At 47.1% G+C, this 21,748-nt stretch overlaps 1 protein-coding gene across 4 annotated transcripts in view; it reads right to left on the minus strand.

The window, feature by feature from the left end:
• The window catches only part of NDST1 (N-deacetylase and N-sulfotransferase 1), a 150,352-nt gene that overhangs the window by 6,860 nt on the left and 121,744 nt on the right, over positions 1–21,748 (minus strand). For 3 of the 4 annotated variants that reach the window (XM_063928653.1, XM_063928652.1, XM_063928654.1), the window contains exons 9-15: positions 20,248–20,344; positions 18,109–18,232; positions 15,886–16,060; positions 15,117–15,287; positions 12,947–13,056; positions 12,052–12,102; positions 11,733–11,835 (exon numbers count right to left, since the gene is read on the minus strand). In XM_063928653.1, the coding sequence (XP_063784723.1) occupies positions 11,733–11,835; positions 12,052–12,102; positions 12,947–13,056; positions 15,117–15,287; positions 15,886–16,060; positions 18,109–18,232; positions 20,248–20,344 (831 nt within the window). The remainder of the gene's footprint in view (positions 1–11,732; positions 11,836–12,051; positions 12,103–12,946; positions 13,057–15,116; positions 15,288–15,885; positions 16,061–18,108; positions 18,233–20,247; positions 20,345–21,748) is intronic. The other variant, XM_063928655.1, reaches the window with a different exon arrangement.

The following is a 21,748-nucleotide window of genomic DNA, read 5'->3' on the forward strand; positions in this document are numbered from 1 at the left end:
AGGTCTGAACTGCGCCAGCGCCGCAGTGCACAAGCGCATGCCAGACAGCCGATAGTGATCTCAGCCCAGCGATCGCCTCTGCCTGATTGACAGGCAGAGGCGTGCGCTGGGCGGGAGGGGTCGGGCTGGCAGCTTTGGGCTGCCATTTTAGGGACGTGGTCCGGGCAACGCATGCGTACCTGGGCTGCGCAGGGGGTGGGCCGCGGTGGGTGCGTGACGTCACACGCAGCCGCTTTGACCCAGACAGCGACGGGTATCTCCCTGCCAGCGCGCAGGAGCTGCACTGGTAGGGAGCTACTCTTCAGGTACAAAAGCATCGCCGGCGCGGGCCTGACATGCGGGGCAGACTGGCCCTGTGCTGGGCGTCCCCCCCCGAATGTCAGGGTGGCTGATCAAGTCTGAAGTAGGCCCAAGGTCCCTCTTAGCCAGAACCACCTCCCCCCTGGTTTGGAGTCTCATCCATTAAATAATAGGATTTTAATACCTACCGGTAAATCCTTTTCTCGTAGTCCATAAGTGATATTGGGGGAAACTAGTATGATGGGGTATAGACAGGGTCCAAAGGAGCAAGTGCACTTTAAATTTTCTTTACCGGGTGCGATGGCTCCTCCCCTCTATGCCCCCTCCCATAGGCAGTTATAGGTTAAAAAAAAAGTGCCCGAAGGAGAAAGGACATATATGAGAGAAGTAATATGATAATAAAAAGTGGTGAGATTTATACACCAGCACACCACAAACATATAACAACCAGCATCGCCTGGTAATAACAACAGCAACAGCTGAACAGGTAACTAGAGAACAAGCGGAAAAGTCCACGCACTGAGGCGGGTGCCCAATATCCCTTATGGACTACGAGAAAAGGATTTACCAGTAGGTATTAAAATCCTATTTTCTCTAGCATCCATAAGGGATATAGGTGGAAACTAGTACGATGGAAACATCCCAAAGCTTCCAGAATGGGCGGGAACATGCGGAGACTGCTGCAGCACTGCCTGCCCAAACTGGGTATCCTCTTTGGCCAGGGTATCAAACTTGTAGAACTTCACAAAGGCGTTCTTCCCCAACCAGGTAGCAGCTCAGCATAGTTGCAAGGCCGAGACTCCACGGACAGCCGCCCAGGAAGAGCCCACTGATCTTGCAGAGTGGGCCTTCAGAGACTTAGGAACAGGTAAGGCTGCCGACACACAGGCCTGTTGGAGAGTAAGCCGAATCCAACGAGCAGTGGACTGCTTTGAAGCAGGGCAACCCTTTTTCTGCGCATCATCGAGCACGAACAAGGAATCCGTCTTTCTGACCCGAGCCGTGCGCTTGACATAAATCTTCAAGGCACACACAGCATCCAATGCCTCCGGAGGAGCAGAAGTGTCAGAACTGGACGGAATTACAATAGGTTGATTCAGGTGAAACGCGGAGACAACCTTCGGCAGGAACTGCTGTCTACTCTGGAGCTCCGCTCTGTCCTCATAAAAGACCAAGTACGGACTTTTACACGATAAGGTCCCCAATTCCGAGACACGTCGAGCAGAAGCCAGGGCCAGTAACATCACAGTCTTCCACGTGAGGTACTTGTCTTCTACCATCATCAGAGGTTCAAACCAGGAGGACTATAGAAATTTCAACACTACATCCAAATCCCACGGCGCCGTAGGCGGCACAAAGGGAGGCTGTATGTGGAGTACCCCTTGCAAGAAGGTCTGAACTTCCGGCAACACTGCCAATTTCTTCTGAAAGAAAATTGAGAGAGCTGAAATCTGGACCTTAATGGAACCCAGCCGTAAGCCCTTATCCACACCAGCCTGCAAGAAACATCCCATGCGAAACTCTGCAGGCAGATACGTGTGCACCAAGAGACATATCTCCTCCCGATATGATGACAGTGTTTTGACGTCACAGGTTTCCTGGCCTGAACCATGGTTACAATAACCTTCTTGGAAAGGCCCTTGTAAACTAGGATGTTCCGCTCAACCTCCATGCCGTCAACAAAGTCGCTTTAAGTCCGGGTAGACGAACTGTCCTTGTTGAAGATCGCTTCTTAGTGGTAGAGGCCAAGGGTCTTTGACGGACATGTCCAGAAGATCGGCGTACCACGCCCTCTGAGGCCAATCTGGGGGTAATCAGAATTGCCAGGACACCCTGATTCCTGATCCGCTTCAGCACCCTTGGGAGCCATGGGATTGGAGGAAACCGGTAAACCAGCCGGTATGGCCAAGGCGACGCCAGAGTGTCCACTGCCCTCGCCTGAGGGTCCCTAATCCGTGAGCAATACCAGGGAAGTTTCTTGTTGAGACGAGAAGCCATCATGTCTGTTTGTGGGCAACCCCACCGGTCGATGATCTGCTAGAACACCAGATGGTGGAGACCCCACTCCCCCGGGTGGAGATCGTGACGACTCAGGAAGTCCGCCTCCCAGTTGTCCACACCCGGAATGAAGATTGCTGACATGGCTCTTGCATTTCTTTCCGCCCAGAGGAGTATCTTTGACACCTCTTGCATGCAGGCTTTGCTTTTTGTCCCTCCTTGTCTATTGATATACGTGACCGCTGTGGCGTTGTCCCACTGTACCTGGATCACGTGAACCTTGAGCAGAGGAGACGCTTGAAGCAGAGCATTGTAGATCGCCCGAAGTTCCAGAATGTTGTTTGGAAGGAGGCTTTCGTGGGATGACCACCTGCCCTGGAACTGCGCTCCTTGGGTGACAGCTCCCCATCCTCGCATCTATCGTGAAGAGGGTTCAATTCTGAATTCTGAAACTCCTGCCCTCCAGGAGATTGGAGGACTGAAGCCACCACAGGAGGGAAATCCTGGCCTGAGGTGACAGACGAATTATCCGGTGCATCTGGAGATGTGATCCCAACCACTTGCTCAGGAGATCCAATTGAAATGTTCTGGCATGGAACCTGCCATATTGGATCGTCTCGTATGAGGCGACCATTTTTCCCAACAATCTGATGCAGAGATGAATGGAAATTTGAGGAGGTCGGAGCACCATGTGGACCATCTTCTGAAGTGTTCTTGCCTTGTCCTCTGGTAGAAACACCTTCTGTGCCACAGTATCCAGCAACATCCCCAGGAACAGGAGCCTCTGAGTTGGCTCCAGGTGGGACTTCTGTAAGTTGAGGATCCACCCATGGTCGGACAGAAGACAGATGGTGCGGTCTATATGGAGCAACAAAAGTTCCCTGGATTTTGCCTTTATCAGGAGATCGTCTAGATAAGGCACCACATTTACCGCAGTTACACCTGATGAGGAGACCAAATCGGAATGTGGAGATAGGCGTCCTTGATATCCAAGGAGACCATAAATTCCTGGTCTTCCAGGCCCGCAATTACTGCACGCAGGGATTCCATCTTGAACACCTTTAAATAAGGATTTAATGCTTTCAGATTCAGAGTGGGTCTGACCGAACCGTCTGGCTTTGGCACCACAAACAGATTTGAGTAAAACCCCTTTCCGCACTGTGGTAGCGGTACTGGAACAATGACGTGGGATCAGACCAATTTTTGGATAGCCATTTTTGGATAGCCTGTTGTAACGTAACTTGCATATCCTCCAAAGCTTTAGTGGAAGCAAAACCTGTGGATGGTTCATGAGGACTGGTACTTGCTGGTTTCCTGGACTTATGGTATCTCTAGCCGCTTTGGAGGCACCTCTGGCCTTTGATCGAAATGTGCGAGACCGAAAGGACTGGACAGACGGTCCCGGATAGGAACGTCTCGCCGGCGGGGCCCCAGAGGGGAGAAACGTGGATTTCCCGGCAGTAACCTTGGAAATCAAGGCATCTAGCTCAACCCCAAAAAGCCATTCCCCAGAGAAGGGGAGGGATTCCACATTACGTTTGGATTCTGCGTCCGCAATCCAATGATGCAACAAGGCCCTGCGCGCCGCCATGGCCGACGTCCGAGCATTGATGTTCCCCATCTCCTTGAGGGAATTACAGAGGATACGAGTAGTGTCCTGAATGTGTTTCAGGAGGGGAACATGGTAACTAAGGGCATATCCCCCGATATGGCCCCCCTGAATTTGCAAGGCCCAAGAATGAATGGCATGGGTCATCCAGCAACCCGCAATGACCGGTCTTTGGGAAACGCCGGCTGCAGTGTATATGGATTTTAAGGTAGTCTCTATCGTTCTATCACCAGGATCCTTCATAGTAAAGGAGTCCGGGGCAGGCAGCACTGCCTTCTTAGACAGGCGAGAGACTGAGACATCCACCCCAGGGGGTTTCTCCCAAAATTTTCTACCTTGAGGAGCAAATGGGAAAGTGCGCAAAAACATTTTGGACACTTGGAATTTTTTTGTCTGGATTCTTCCAGGCCTGTTTAAATAAGTCATCTAACTCTGGAGAATCAGGGAAAGTGACATTGGGCTTCTTTTGTACAAAGAAAAAAGACTGCTGTGAAGAAGCGTCCTCTAGAGGGAGTTGCAATACATCCCTTATAGCCAAAATGAGGGGTTCAATACCCTGAGTAGAATCGGGGTCCCCACTAAAACGGGATCCGGGTCATCCCCATCATCCCGGACATCATCTGTATCAGAAAGCAGAGCAGGTAAACCACACTTCTGGGGACCTGCATGAGAGAAGGGGGGCGGTGCATCAACCCTAGCAGCTAAATCCGCAACAGCTTGTTGCAGTAGCTGAGTTTTCTGCACATTAGCAGTGACCTGGGATGACATATCTGACATCATAGTTTTAAGAGACCCTAACCAGTGGGGCTCTGTACCCTGTCCCCCAGCCCCTTCACTAATTTGTGAAGATTGACTACATTGCTCACAGGAAACAGAGTCATTATATAAGGGAGAGAATCTAGTGCGACAGACACTGCACAGCTTGTGAGTATAACCAAGCGCTATGTGCAGTAGGTGTAAATGAAAATATGTAAAGAAAACAAAAACAAAAATAATGATAAATTAAATAAAAATAAAAGATAAAAATAAATATAAAAATAAGAATAAATCTAAAATTAATTTTTTTTTAAAATAGACAATTGAGTAGAGCTAAAAGTAGAAGTAAAAGTGGAAATGCAATACAGAAGTTATAAAAACAATAGTTGTAAAAATAATTGGTGTTTACAGCCCCTTTTTCAGGTGTTTGTTTGAAGCTTCCAGACATTGGGTAAGTAAAGTTCTTTTGGGCAAAAACTGTCCCTAGCTTACCCTATCTCCTGACGCGGTCCAGTTACCGCTCTCGGCGCTGAAAGATTTAGACCGGAAGTGCGGGCGTCCGCTTCCGGTGACATCAGACACTGGCGGCGGTGGGACTGTCTCCTTCTTCTGTATCTGCTCCCACGATAACCAACGCGTTTCGATTCCTATTTGGATTCTTTGTCAAGGACAAAACGCCCCTCAGGACCGTGGTCCTGCAGTGGGGAAGCGGCTCTGCACCTCGCAAGGCCAGTGACCCCCCTAACTCCTACGGCACAGTTATGCTGTTGCCCAGACAGCATACCGAAAAAAATAAAAGACTGAAATTAAATTGAAGAAAAGACTCTGCAGCTGCAGAGATGTGCATCCTCTCCTGAGGGCCCTTTTTTCTAAACTGCCTGTGGGAGGGGGCATAGAGATGAGGAGCCAGCACACCCAGTGCTTTGGACCCCGTCTATACCCCATCGTACTAGTTTCCCCCCATATCCCTTATGGATGCTAGAGAAAATAAGATTTTACTTACCGATAAATCTATTTCTCGGAGTCCGTAGTGGATGCTGGGGTTCCTGAAAGGACCATGGGGAATAGCGGCTCCGCAGGAGACAGGGCACAAAAAGTAAAGCTTTTCCAGATCAGGTGGTGTGCACTGGCTCCTCCCCCTATGACCCTCCTCCAGACTCCAGTTAGGTACTGTGCCCGGACGAGCGTACACAATAAGGGAGGATTTTGAATCCCGGGTAAGACTCATACCAGCCACACCAATCACACCGTACAACTTGTGATCTAAACCCAGTTAACAGTATGATAACAGCGGAGCCTCTGAAAGATGGCTTCCTTCAACAATAACCCGAATTAGTTAACAATAACTATGTACAATTATTGCAGATAATCCGCACTTGGGATGGGCGCCCAGCATCCACTACGGACTCCGAGAAATAGATTTATCGGTAAGTAAAATCTTATTTTCTCTATCGTCCTAGTGGATGCTGGGGTTCCTGAAAGGACCATGGGGATTATACCAAAGCTCCCAAACGGGCGGGAGAGTGCGGATGACTCTGCAGCACCGAATGAGAGAACTCCAGGTCCTCCTTAGCCAGAGTATCAAATTTGTAAAATTTTACAAACGTGTTCTCCCCTGACCACGTAGCTGCTCGGCAAAGTTGTAATGCCGAGACCCCTCGGGCAGCCGCCCAAGATGAGCCCACCTTCCTTGTGGAGTGGGCCTTTACAGATTTAGGCTGTGGCAGGCCTGCCACAGAATGTGCAAGTTGGATTGTGCTACAGATCCAACGAGCAATCGTCTGCTTAGACGCAGGAGCACCCATCTTGTTGGGTGCATACAATATAAACAACGAGTCAGATTTTCTGACTCCAGCTGTCCTTGCAATATATATTTTTAATGCTCTGACAACGTCCAGTAACTTGGAGTCCTCCAAGTCACTTGTAGCCGCGCAGGCACTACAATAGGCTGGTTCAGATGAAATGCTGACACCACCTTAGGGAGAAAATGCGGACGAGTCCGCAGTTCTGCCCTGTCCGAATGGAAAATCAGATATGGGCTTTTGTAAGATAAAGCTGCCAGTTCTGACACTCTCCTGGCCGAAGCCAGGGCTAGAAGCATGGTCACTTTCCATGTGAGATATTTCAAATCCACCTTCTTTAGTGGTTCAAACCAATGAGATTTTAGAAAGTCCAAAACCACATTGAGATCCCACGGTGCCACTGGAGGCACCACAGGAGGCTGTATATGTAGCACTCCCTTAACAAAGGTCTGGACTTCAGGGACTGAAGCCAATTCTTTTTGAAAGAAAATCGACAGGGCCGAAATTTGAACCTTAATAGATCCCAATTTGAGACCCATAGACAATCCTGATTGCAGGAAATGTAGGAATCGACCCAGTTGAAATTCCTCCGTCGGAGCACTCCGATCTTCGCACCACGCAACATATTTTCGCCAAATTCGGTGATAATGTTGCACGGTTACTTCCTTCCTTGCTTTAATCAAAGTAGGAATGACTTCTTCCGGCATGCCTTTTTCCTTTAGGATCCGGCGTTCAACCGCCATGCCGTCAAACGCAGCCGCGGTAAGTCTTGAAACAGACAGGGACCCTGCTGAAGCAAGTCCCTCCTTAGAGGTAGAGGCCACGGATCTTCCGTGATCATCTCTTGAAGTTCCGGGTACCAAGTCCTTCTTGGCCAATCCGGAACCACTAGTATCGTCCTTACGCCTCTTTGCCGTATAATTCTCAATACTTTTGGTATGAGAGGCAGAGGAGGAAACACATACACCGACTGGTACACCCAAGGCGTTACCAGCGCGTCCACAGCTATTGCCTGCGGATCTCTTGACCTGGCGCAATACCTGTCCAGTTTTTTGTTGAGGCGAGACGCCATCATGTCCACCATTGGTCTTTCCCAACGGGTTACCAGCAAGTGGAAGACTTCTGGATGAAGTCCCCACTCTCCCGGGTGAAGATCGTGTCTGCTGAGGAAGTCTGCTTCCCAGTTGTCCACTCCCGGGATGAATACTGCTGACAGTGCTATCACATGATTCTCTGCCCAGCGAAGAATCCTTGCAGCTTCTGCCATTGCACTCCTGCTTCTTGTGCCGCCCTGTCTGTTCACATGGGCGACTGCCGTGATGTTGTCCGACTGGATCAACACCGGTTTTCCCTGAAGCAGAGGTTCTGCCTGGCTTAGAGCATTGTATATTGCTCTTAGTTCCAGAATGTTTATGTGAAGAGACGTTTCCAGGCTCGTCCATACTCCCTGGAAGTTTCTTCCTTGTGTGACTGCTCCCCAGCCTCTCAGGCTGGCGTCCGTGGTCACCAGGATCCAATCCTGTATGCCGAATCTGCGGCCCTCCAATAGATGAGCACTCTGCAACCACCACAGAAGAGACACCCTTGTCCTTGGAGACAGGGTTATCCGCAGGTGCATCTGAAGATGCGACCCTGACCATTTGTCCAACAGATCCCTTTGGAAAATTCTTGCGTGGAAACTGCCGAATGGAATTGCTTCGTAAGAAGCCACCATTTTTCCCAGGACTCTTGTGCATTGATGTACAGACACCTTTCCTGGTTTTAGGAGGTTCCTGACAAGCTCGGATAACTCCTTGGCTTTTTCCTCCGGGAGAAAAACCTTTTTCTGAACCGTGTCCAGAATCATCCCTAGGAACAGCAGACGAGTTGTCGGCATTAACTGGGATTTTGGAATATTCAGAATCCACCCGTGCTGTTTTAGCACTTCTTGCGACAGTGCTAATCCCATCTCTAGCTGTTCTCTGGACCTTGCCCTTATTAGGAGATCGTCCAAGTATGGGATAATTAATATGCCTTTTCTTCGAAGAAGAATCATCATCTCGGCCATTACCTTTGTAAAGACCCGAGGTGCCGTGGACAATCCGAACGGCAGCGTCTGAAACTGATAGTGACAGTTTTGTACAACGAACCTGAGGTACCCCTGGTGTGAGGGGTAAATTGGAACGTGGAGATACGCATCCTTGATGTCCAAGGATACCATAAAGTCCCCCTCTTCCAGGTTCGCTATCACTGCTCTGAGTGACTCCATCTTGAACTTGAACTTCTTTATGTACAGGTTCAAGGACTTCAGATTTAGAATAGGCCTTACCGAGCCATCCGGCTTCGGTACCACAAAAAGAGTGGAATAATACCCCTTCCCTTGTTGTAGAAGAGGTACCTTGACTATCACCTGCTGAGAGTACAGCTTGTGAATGGCTTCCAAAACCGTCTCCCTTTCGGAGGGGGACGTTGGTAAAGCAGACTTCAGGAAACGGCGAGGTGGATCTGTCTCTAATTCCAACCTGTACCCCTGAGATATTATCTGCAGGATCCAGGGATCTACCTGCGAGTGAGCCCACTGCGCGCTGTAATTTTTGAGACGACCACCCACCGTCCCCGAGTCCGCTTGAGAAGCCCCAGCGTCATGCTGAGGCTTTTGTAGAAGCCGGGGAAGGCTTCTGTTCCTGGGAAGGAGCTGCCTGTTGCTGTCTCTTCCCTCGACCTCTGCCTCGTGGCAGATATGAATAGCCCTTTGCTCTCTTATTTTTAAAGGAACGAAAGGGCTGCGGTTGAAAAGTCGGTGCCTTTTTCTGTTGGGGAGTGACTTGAGGTAGAAAGGTGGATTTCCCGGCTGTAGCCGTGGCCACCAAATCTGATAGACCGACTCCAAATAACTCCTCCCCTTTATACGGCAAAACTTCCATATGTCGTTTTGAATCCGCATCGCCTGTCCACTGTCGCGTCCATAAAGCTCTTCTGGCCGAAATGGACATAGCACTTACCCGTGATGCCAGTGTGCAGATATCCCTCTGTGCATCACGCATATAAAGAAATGCATCCTTTATTTGTTCTAACGACAGTAAAATATTGTCCCTGTCCAGGGTATCAATATTTTCAATCAGGGACTCTGACCAAACTACCCCAGCACTGCACATCCAGGCAGTCGCTATAGCTGGTCGTAGTATAACACCTGCATGTGTGTATATACTTTTTTGGATATTTTCCATCCTCCTATCTGATGGATCTTTAAGTGCGGCCGTCTCAGGAGAGGGTAACGCCACTTGTTTAGATAAGCGTGTTAGCGCCTTGTCCACCCTAGGAGGTGTTTCCCAGCGCTCCCTAACCTCTGTCGGGAAAGGGTATAATGCCAATAATTTCTTTGAAATTATCAGCTTTTTATCAGGGGCAACCCACGCTTCATTACACACGTCATTTAATTCTTCTGATTCAGGAAAAACTATAGGTAGTTTTTTCACACCCCACATAATACCCTGTTTAGTGGTACCTGTAGTATCAGCTAAATGTAACGCCTCCTTCATTGCCAAAATCATATAATGTGTGGCCCTACTGGAAAATACGGTTGATTCGTCACCGTCACCACTGGAGTCAGTGCCTGTGTCTGGGTCTGTGTCGACCGACTGAGGCAAAGGGCGTTTCACAGCCCCTGACGGTGTTTGAGTCGCCTGGACAGGCACTAATTGATTGTCCGGCCGTCTCATGTCGTCAAACGACTGCTTTAGCGTGTTGACACTATCCCGTAGTTCCATAAATAAAGGCATCCATTCTGGTGTCGACTCCCTAGGGGGTGACATCCTCATATTTGGCAATTGCTCCGCCTCCACACCAATATCGTCCTCATATATGTCGACACACACGTACCGACACACAGCAGACACACAGGGAATGCTCCTAACGAAGACAGGACCCACTAGCCCTTTGGGGAGACAGAGGGAGAGTTTGCCAGCACACACCAAAAGCGCTATATATAACAGGGATAGCCTTATAATAAGTGCTCCCTTATAGCTGCTTTATATATATCAAAATATCGCCATAAATTTGCCCCCCCTCTCTGTTTTACCCTGTTTCTGTAGTGCAGTGCAGGGGAGAGACCTGGGAGCCGTCCTGACCAGCGGAGCTGTGAGAGGAAATGGCGCCGTGTGCTGAGGAGATAGGCCCCGCCCCTTTTCCGGCGGGCTCGTCTCCCGCTATTTAGTGAATCCAGGCAGGGGTTAAATATCTCCATATAGCCTCTGGGGGCTATATGTGAGGTATTTTTAGCCTTTATATAGGTTACATTTGCCTCCCAGGGCGCCCCCCCCCCAGCGCCCTGCACCCTCAGTGACTGCGTGTGAAGTGTGCTGAGAGGAAAATGGCGCACAGCTGCAGTGCTGTGCGCTACCTTTAGAAGACTGCAGGAGTCTTCAGCCGCCGATTCTGGACCTCTTCTGACTTCAGCATCTGCAAGGGGGCCGGCGGCGCGGCTCCGGTGACCATCCAGGCTGTACCTGTGATCGTCCCTCTGGAGCTGATGTCCAGTAGCCAAGAAGCCAATCCATCCTGCACGCAGGTGAGTTCACTTCTTCTCCCCTCAGTCCCTCGTTGCAGTGATCCTGTTGCCAGCAGGACTCACTGTAAAATAAAAAACCTAAGCTAAACTTTTTCTAAGCAGCTCTTTAGGAGAGCCACCTAGATTGCACCCTTCTCGGCCGGGCACAAAAATCTAACTGGAGTCTGGAGGAGGGTCATAGGGGGAGGAGCCAGTGCACACCACCTGATCTGGAAAAGCTTTACTTTTTGTGCCCTGTCTCCTGCGGAGCCGCTATTCCCCATGGTCCTTTCAGGAACCCCAGCATCCACTAGGACGATAGAGAAATAGTCATTTAACTTAGTAGATTACGAGTAACGCACAGTCCTGTGCAATCATTGTATAGACATTTTAGTTTTCCATATTTTTGCAAGAGATTTGTTCCAATAACAAGTTTGAGATATTACAAGAATTTAGGAACGAGAGAGGGGGGGGGGGGGGCAAAAGAAAAATGGTGTCTCCTCTCGTTGCTTGTCCCAAAACATACAATAAGAAAAAACACGTTGATTATAATTTTTTAAAAAGACTCCTGGCTAACAATATACATATATAGATAATATAAATATAAAAAATCTTTGCGTCTGGCACTTTCGAAGCTCTGATACGGCTTCCCCTCTGACTTTTAGCATATGCAGTACTGTACATTTCCTATGTCTTTATATAGAAAAATGCACCATAATATATCTTTGTGTTTTAAACTTACATCCAAATCCATGTCCGGGTATTTTCTCCCTTTGCTCTTCCCCAGGCATTTAGTCTTCCCACCATCCTGAAGTTGGCACCAAAATCCTTTCTTGGCATCGAAACTGGCAGCAGAGAAACACATAAAACAAGAATTGGCCTTTTCTGGTGTTATGGACTTGCGATAATTGCACTAATTATCTATCTATATTGCCATCTTAAAGGAAAAAAAAATTATGTGGAGGACGACAAAAAAATTGTAAAAACTATTGTATGTAGCAATTAACAGTGTGAAAAAAAAAAAAAAAAAAAAAAAGGCTTATGCCAACATAGCAACATACCAGCAGAGCCTTGGATTCTGCCAGTTTATTTGCCCAAATTCCTTCCAAACACTTATGTGTAGGCGACAGGTACAAATTAATGAGAGAAGTGGAGGAAATAAACAATAAAGAACAATTTGTCATGGATTGCTCACCAGTACAAGTATTTAAAGTAAACCTTTATGCGGTGATCTAAAGTGGGTAATTACAAACAAAATATGGTATTATAAATGTTGCTTTTATTGCCCATCTCAAAGATAAAGTTGGTAAGGTAATACATACAATTTGCCAGTGGTTTGGATGCCGGTTCACATGACCGAAAGCGGAATCTCAACATTGAAGATGCAGACATTGGAGGGGGTAAATGTTTCTAACCCCCTCCCCCCCCCCATCCATTGCCCTAACCCTTAGGGGGGTGTCGGCTATGGCTAGCCCTCCCAGCTCACTCTAGTGCCGCCTAACGCTCCCCAAAGGCCCTAACCCTAAGCTTGAACCCCAATACTCCCCTTTGCAATGTCGGCTGTCAGTGATCCGTCGCCAGTCGCTTGAGTGGTGTCGGGATTCTGGTGTCGGTCACATGACCGCGGGTATCCCGACATCCGGGATGCTGAAAACATCCCGTGGCAAGAGCCGTCCTTTTTTTAACACTGCTAGATTAGCTGCTTAATCTGTCCCCTTCTTACCAGGTGCACAGGGTAGCTGTGATAACGTAGGGTATATAAACAGACAAAGGGTTCTATTTACTAAGCCTTGGATGAAGATAAAGTAGACAGAGATAAAGTGCCAGCCAATCAGCTCCTAACTGCCATGTTACAGGCGGGGTTTAAAAAAATTACAGTTAGGAGCTGATTGGCTGGTACTTTATCTCCTTCCAAGGCTTAGTAAATAGACCCCACAGATCCATACGGATACTCACGCCAGAGTTTTATGGTAGTCCATAACATTCCCGACTCCTAAGAACTTCTGCACAGATTCCATTACGTTGGCAGGCTCAGTGCGCAATAACTTGCCATCTAAAACCAGCATCTAGAAGTAAATAACAACAAGTTAATTACACCATATGCAATGCTATTATCTATTTCTTTTCACTTCCTTAGTTAGTTTATGCGCCTAAAAATTACGGAGTCCACGATTTAATTAGTCTCTCGCGGTTAAAGGGCTTGCTAACTGTACTTGGACTCCGGAACAAAGCACTCTGTGGCAGCCATTACAGTCTGAGAAATTTAACTGAGCAAAATGAGTGGGAATCCTGGGCTGCCGTAAAGTATTCAGAAGAAAAGGAATTAACAGTAATTATAAATCACTGGTTTCCCCTTACCAAATTTTTCTGAAGTCAAAACTAGCTTCATGTTGGTACTTTTTAAGATAAGACCTTTACAAATCCATTCCGCAAACTAAACATCATTATTAAAATTTGGAATGGTGGCCTTAGTTGGGTTTATGTAAGATTGAAACCATGCAATAAGTCTTCCAAAGCCGGTAAATACTATCTTTGCTCGATAGAGTGTGTTCATTACGGACTCTAATACTTCTTTATCCCTGAGCAGTTCCTGCTCAATGTTCATGCCAGTAATAATTACACCTGGGCACCAACTTGGACATCTGGAAAACATGCACTGGATCCTGCAGTAATAGATCTGGAAGAACCGGTAGATAGAGGCCATGGTATCTCATACGGCATCTATCAAGCCACTGGGAACAATGGATGCCAGACTCAAATAAGAAAAATGACCATCAACACTACACTACGTTCTCTTTTTGGATATTTCGCTGCAAGTGAGAAAGGGGTGGGAACAGAGGGAAGGCCCAGGCCAGTTGAAGTCGCCATGGTACGGACAATGCACCTGTCTGTTTTTGGAATCTTGGTACTTTGGCATACTGGTTTGTTGCCATGATGCCCATTTGCGGAAGCCAAATCTTTCTATCAGTAGCTGAATAGTTTACAGATGTAGGGACCAATCTTCTAGAAACACTTGACTCCGGTTTAGGTAATCTGCTAATTCGTTCCCCTTTCCTGTGACATGGGACCAATTAGAAGGTAAGACCAGCCTAACTACGTTTAGACACCAAACATATATCCCATCTGGTGGGGTTTCTTTCTATACACCTCTATCTACTTAACGTAACCAGCTATAGGGGGTCATTCAGAGTTGATCGCTCGCTGACGTTTTTTGCAGCGCAGCGATCAGGTTACTACTGCGCAATGCTCAGGTGCGTCGTACAGGTACAAAGCGGATCGTTGATGGCTGATGGATTTAACGAAGAATCCATTCGCACAGCCAATCGCATGGAGATTGACAGGAAGAAGGCGTTTGTGGGTGGCAACTGACCGTTTTCAAGGAGTGTTTGGAAAAACACAGGCGTGTCCAGGCGTTTGCAGGGCGGGTGTGTGACGTCAATTCTGGGACCAAATAGACTGAAGTGATCGCAAGGGCTGAGTAAGTCCAGAGCTATTCAGAAACTGCAAAATACTTTTTCGTCCCGCTCGGCTGCTCACGCGTTCACACACTTGCAAAGCGAAAATACACTCCCCCTGTGGGCGGCGACTATGCGTTTGCATGGCTGCTAAAAGTAGCTAACGAGCGATCAACTCAGAATGACCCCCATAGTCCACTGTAAAAGCTGCCGTGGAGCAATGAAGGGGAAATCTAATTAGTGTTGTATTCACCACACGCACCTCGTTGTCATTAGCCTTTAGGCTGGCTCTTGCAGTGCTCTTATCAGGCTGTAGATGACGCACACCACGAGACGAGTAGACTAGCCAGGAGAACTCTGGGAACACTTGCCACATACTGAGGAATAGTCTATAGAACCGGAGGGATGGAAATGCAGCCTTGTCTTTAGGACAGTCCATCTTTGTACTCCATGATCTAGACCGTTATACCGCCATCTTTCTGCCACATTCATCACTGTCTGTGCTAGTAAGTAAAACGCCCCAATACTGTAGCATGTGCTTTTCATAAAGTTTTTTTTTTTGGTGCGGATTTTATTTTAGTTCTGTATTTAACTCCACTTTATAGGATGCCTTTATTGGGTAGAAATGTCACCTCCAACTGTGATTGTAGCAATACGTGAGCGACACTCACCTGGTTAGCGTGAAAGTGGTTCAGCCAGCGTTCGATGTGCGTGGAATACCATCCTGGGACAAGGCACCTGTTCTGTAGGGCTCTTAACTTTGGAGAGGTTTCAGGCCCGGCTGTTATGACTTCTTGGAAAGTGTATTTCAGAGCCACAGGATCATCATGGGCTCTCTGGTGCTAGGAACATAATGGAAACCAAAAAGGTCAGGTCACAGATTGTTAATACGTTCTTTATCCAGTGCCCAGCATAAAGGGAAAAGGAGGCCCCACCTGAAGCTTCCTGTGAAGGAAGCCCTATGGTCCACAAACAAGTTCCTCATGAGGATAAATGACAGGTTTTTGAAGCACAGAAAGCTCCAGTCTATAAATGTGCTAGGCTATGTACTGTGGAAGACTATATGAAAATCAGTCTATATTTAGTTATATCTACTGAGCAATCTGAGGATAAACAGGATCATGTATAAATAATTAAGACGTCTCTTAATATACCAGCTTCAGGTGCCCAACCGGCCTGAAGATCCTCAATAGGGTTCTAGAAATAATATACTTTGACACATTCATAGCCAAGAGTTTTCATTAGAGAAATACAACTCAAAATAGAGCAAGAATCCGTTTAATCCCATAAAAGGGGCTTCTCAGAGACCAAAATAGCTGACCATAATGGACACACAACATCAAGGTTAAAGAAAGGGGACTTTGTGCATTTATTAATGTAACAAGACGGTGCCGACATTCACCCAAAACAGAACACTTCCAAGTAAAAGGAGTCAATTACCTGGTACCAGGAGAAAGCGCGGTCGGCGGGGTTAATGAGAATGGTAATGAGTTTGGCTTTGGGCAGAAGCGCAGCCACTCGCTGGGGAACTACTTCTGAATCAAAGTAATTAGCGCTCTTCTCAAAGTAAAAGTCTGAGGTGGTGTTGGAGGGAATAGGGAAATACTCCATGTACCTAGAAAACGTGGCAGAAAGGAACATATTCAAATACAAGTACTGGTGCCACGTACAGCAATAGGCTTATCACGGACCACACCGGCCTTCCCCCTGAACATCTGACTGGCACAAACATCACCTGTTCCAGCACAAAATGAATTCCCTGGTGTATTCGTACCACTGCACACTGCTTCATACTGGGGCTAGCAATGGATATGTACACATTTTATACAGTAGAACTTGAAAACTATCTTTAGGGCAAACACATGATTTTTATGGACATCATTACACACTCTTTACAGAGGTGTCCTCTTACATATTTGCTCCGTGCGCTACAAGTCGCGTTACACATGACGCGTGAGTGCCGTATGACTCGGTAGCATCCTTTCTTTGTGGGGGGTTTTCGCAAAAATGTTCTTGAGGGGTATTCGATTGAAGTCGGAAACTGCCATCTTGTCGGAAAGACGGCAGTTTCCGACTTATTTTGGTCGGAAGGGGTTCTGACCTATTCAATGGGGCTTAATTTTTTCAGAAAAGTTTGGAATTCCTGACTTGTCGGAAAACACGTGGATTGGCGGATTAGCCGCGGATCCACGTACTTTTGTTGGTTTTGGTTCCGTTTCCGACAATGTCAATCCGACTTTTGGGGCAGTGCCGCTCCAGCTCCACGCTGTGTGTGTGTGTGTGTAGTAACCGAGGGTGGAAGTAGTAGGTGGGAGGGAGACCGGGGCGGTGGTATAGGTAGGAGGCTGACTGGTATCGGAGCAGGCCATGGCTGGTGCCGGCGGCATGGGAGGGGTGTCGGGGGAAGAGAGGGCCTCTGTCGTCACCAGAGTGACAGCTCTCCCTTAGGGAGTGGTAGAAGGCGGCAGGTACGGCCCAGGCACACTGACTGACGGCAGTTCATTGAATACTGCTTTGTTGGAAAGGATTCTACTGATTAAAATGATATGCAGCATGCCTATATTCTGTGTATGTGGCACGTCCCTGGTATGTGGCTGCGACTGTATTTGCATACAAAATGCTATGCTACAGTGTTTTCCTGGAAACGACTGTAACGTGGCATTTTGTATGCAGATAGAGCTGCTATTACACACAGAATATAGGCATGCCGCATATCATTTTAATCAGCAGAAGCTGCTTGTGTGTCCTATTACATTACTGTGTGTCTAAGACGTATTTATGCGGGAAAAAGCAAAAAAAGCTGCTCGTCGCTACAGAGTCCCGCCACTGCATGGCTCGACATCGAAGGCTGTTTAGTGTGTCTGCAGCAAGAATGTGAGAGGACATATCGGTACCTCAGTGTTTCCCAACTCCAGTTCTCAGGGACCCCTAGCAGTGCATGTTTTCCAGATCTCCAGGTTGGTGCCCATGTGATTCTTTCCTGGTTCACACATTTTAAAAGATCAAAAAGGTGGAGCTAATTATTTCACTTGTGATACTGATCTGGAAAACATGCACTGTTAGGGTCCATGAGGACTGGATTTGCACAACATTGCTTTTGCCCAATGACACATCCAATTGGTAATATATGACCTATATATATGATGCATATATGATATATGATGATTATAATAAAACACAAAAGTATTGTATAAAGGAAACCATGCGGCCCTCCAGCTGCTGTGAAACCACACATCCCAGCATGCCCAGCCAGTTTTAGCTTGCCCTATTAGCCCAACTGTGGCAGGCCATGCTAGGATGTGTAGTCCGACAACAGCTGGAGGACTGCATGTTTAATATCCCTGATAGAACGTTTCCATTAAGAGTAGAGATGAGCGGGTTCGGTTTTACTCGGATTTACTCGGTTCTCAAAACGGCATCTTATTGGCTCACGGGTGTCACGTGTTTTGGATAGCCAATAGAAAAAATCTGGATAAAACCGAACTGGCGTTAATTCTGGTGTTAAATCCGAACCCGCTCATCTCTAATTAAGAGACTATGGCACCACCTGCTGGTAACATGCAATGATGCAAATATTTGCATCTGGGAGGTTCCATGGCACCTGTAGTTCCTCTGTAAATATGCAATCTATGTTTTGTTGCATGACACTGAAACACAACATACCAGTCGATCCCTTTGTGGTAGTTTTGGCCATTGAAGAACTGGATCTCCTCGAAGGTCTCAGAGCTTGGGAAATTGCTGCTCAGGTCTGGGTGCATCCCTAGGAAGAGGTACAACGCAGTGGTTCCTGGAGGAAACAGGACAACGTCATGACATTACTCTGTGCAACGTGCATTAAAGGTCCAGCAAACCTGAAACGCAAGATACATTGCACAAAGAATCTACTTATAATAGTTGATCATATGTAAGGGTTCCCACATATTGATAGGACATGTGAAATGTGTCATAGTGTATTTCCATTGGCTGTAATGTTGAACAGAAGTGAATATTCCGTGGTCAGCCTTTTTCTACAAAGAGGGGCTACGGCTCCAGTCACTGGGTTTACAGACAGGAAGTCTGTCACGTATAGGAGACAAATACTACAAATAGCCAAAGTTCCGAAAGGCTCATAAATATATATTTTTAGTAAATGCTGAGCGGCTCTCTCATAAAACTGTACTTTTTGCTTAGCGGCCATTTAAAATGAATTGTAACAAGCATTCCGCTGGTCTTGTCACTCCAGAACCCTTACTCATCTTTAGCAAGTTCACACTCAAAAATTAACCATCTGTCGATATAAATACATATATACATATATATATAAGAGCGAAATGCTTCAGCTTTCTACTGTGTCATGAAGAATATTTATTAACAGTTACTTACAGAAGTGCACATATTACACAGCGCTTTGCAAAGATTGTAAGCTCCATTGATGTGACTGAAGCAATCTATGGGGCAGATGTATGAAGCCTGGAGAAGTGATAAACCAGTGATAAAGTGGAAGGTGATAACGCACCAGCCAATCATTACGGGTTTGAAAAATGACAGTTAGGAGCTGATTGGCTGGTGCGTTATCACCTTCCACTTATCCCTGCTTTATTACTTCTCCAGACTTAATACATCTGACCCCTATTCCCTACCACAGGAAAATACTCACAAGGGTTAATTTTTTTCTGTGTCAGATGCCAGTGAACTACCAGTCATGGATTATGGGTCTGATTCAGACCTGGGCCCAGTTCTGAAGCAGACGCAACTGACAGAGGGTATCTTTCTGCTCATGTGTGTCACCTTTGTTTTTGGGGTGTGCCGAAGCCAGCGACTACGTCAGTGGATGCAGATTCTCTAGCCCCGGTAGCTTAGCTGTGCAGGCATTCTGCGCTCAACGGCCCACCTGATGGTTGCGATGTGCTGCATCTTTGGATTCAGGCAGCGGATCTGGGAAGCCGGCAGTGCGTGCATATTTACAGAATGGTCAGATCAGCTGCTGCGTCGTCAGAATGAGGCCCTATGCTAACACGGGGTAAACGTACAAACTCCACACAGACCGGATCCATGACTCCAGTGCTGTGAGTCAGAGGTGCTGACCACTGTGCTGCCTCAATGCACAAAGAATACATGGTGCACCAGTAACGTGTACTTACATTATTGGGTGGGCTGCATAAACTATCTACTGTGCAACATATCATGAGGTGGAAAGTCCTGCTACAGATCCATGGACTGGCCCTGCCTGTGTATATAAGCAGGATACATCTACAGTAGCTGTACTTTCATGGCGGAAAGCACCAAAATCAACCTAGGTGCAGAGAATATGTACAGCTCTGCCTTAGTACACTCCTAATAGCCTGGGCCTGAAATGCTCTGCAATCCATTTCAGCGCTCACCCCTCCATCCAACCCTGAGACCGTCACATCTTGTTTACTGCAGCTGATGCTCTGTCCGCACTACCCAGCAGCTGTGCCATATGTGCGTGCCCAGGCTACCAGCTTCATATTCACCACGCTATACTAAGGCCAAGCCAGATCTCACAATTTGCTTTTCCCACACTTATTCCACCCACCTACTGACATCCTGCACTAATCCTTGGCTCCCGCTGTGCATACACCACATCCTGCTTTAATCTCAATTTATTTCCCCCCTTTTCATACTCTGTAGCAAACAGTAATCCTTCCTGCCCCTTTGCTGCACAGCACCGGCTAATAATCCCATCTCCCACGAGATACATATAACATCCTATACTGGGAGGTGTTACGTGCTCACACATAACACCACAGTGTCACCCCTGCGCATGCAAGTCGTTAGTGGCTGCTGGGGACTGGCAGATACCTGTTTTCTGAGGTCCGATTATAAGCAGCTTGGGGAATCGGTCACAGGTTTTCTCCTTAGACCAAATGTCTTTGTGACGCTTATCCTCACATGGATCCTGCAAAGCAAGTACAAATACAAGGGTAAAAAAAAAAAACTGCACAGAAACATATTGTAATGTCTGAGTAGAAGGGGATAGAGTTTGACCAGATTTAGGGAATCGCTAACTAGCAAACATGAAAATATTTTGTGATCTAATCTTTATACTGGGGGAGAGATGAATGAATTTGCTTGGCACGCAACCCCCTGCTCTTCTCACAGGGGCTGCGGTCTGCTGCGGCCTTGGCTACTATTCAATTTCCACTCGTTTGTAGCAGCCAGTCGGATGAATAAATGGAAAACCCCCAAATGGATTATTAAAACCAAACTGGAATGTACTGGGAGAATAGATTTCCAGTTCACTTCAAGTAGTAAGGAAGCTTCTAGAGCAGTGGTTCTCAAACTCGGTCCTCAGGTCCACACGGTTCACGTTTTCCATGTCACCCAGCAACTGTCATATTTTAAAAATCTACAGGTGACCTGCAAAGCATGAACCGTGTGGGGTCCTGAGGACCGAGTTTGAGAACCTGTGTTCTAGAGTATATCTGAAGGTACGTGAAGGGGAGCTTGGGTAAAATAAAAGTGAAGGAGCAAAGACCAGGACTCTTTCTGAAGACGAACAAAAATGTGAGCTGCAGCATAAAAATGGATGGGCCAATTTACTAAGCTTTGGAGAGAGATAAAGTGGACGGAGATAATTTACCAATCAGCTCCTAACTGTCAAGTTACTGTCTGGGTTTGAAAAATGACAGTTAGGAGCTGGTTAGCTGGTACTTTATCACCATGCAATTTATCACTTTTCAAGGCTTAGTACATCAGCCTGTAACATGGTAGTTAGGAGCCGATTGCCTGTTACTTTATCTCTCTCCACTTTATCACTCTCCAAGCGCTGGGGATCAGTTTAACAGGGTTGCACCTTTCTCAAAAACCACAGCAGAAGCCATCTCAATCAACAATTAATATTCTGTAGTGTGGCCTTAGGCTTACTGGATATGGCTGTAATCTTTCAGGTGGCTTACTCCCAAGCCTCTATCAGCACAAAGTATTTCAGGAGAGACATGTGCAGAGGATGCGGTCAGCAGTGAGCGCTAGCTTGTTACAGAGTAATATGTCAGCAAAGAAAGACTGTCTCTTGGTTGGCGCACCAAGAGACAATCTTTCTTTGTTTTATGTTACTGTCTACTTTATGGTCTATGGCAGCACCCCCAATGTATAATTGTAAATTTAAATACAATACATAGGAAAAGTGGGGAATCTATATGACTGGTGCAGAAGATATCCCCCTCTTTCCCTTTTTCCCTATTCATTAAGAGTAATAGGTCATAAATCTGAGGACGGGAATGGAGGTAAGTAATACCACTTTCACACTGCCCATGCCGGATCCCACCCGGGAATTGGAAATGGGTCCTTCCTGGGTGGGATC

This window comes from Pseudophryne corroboree, chromosome 6, assembly GCF_028390025.1.
Source record: "Pseudophryne corroboree isolate aPseCor3 chromosome 6, aPseCor3.hap2, whole genome shotgun sequence".
Taxonomy (NCBI): domain Eukaryota; kingdom Metazoa; phylum Chordata; class Amphibia; order Anura; family Myobatrachidae; genus Pseudophryne; species Pseudophryne corroboree.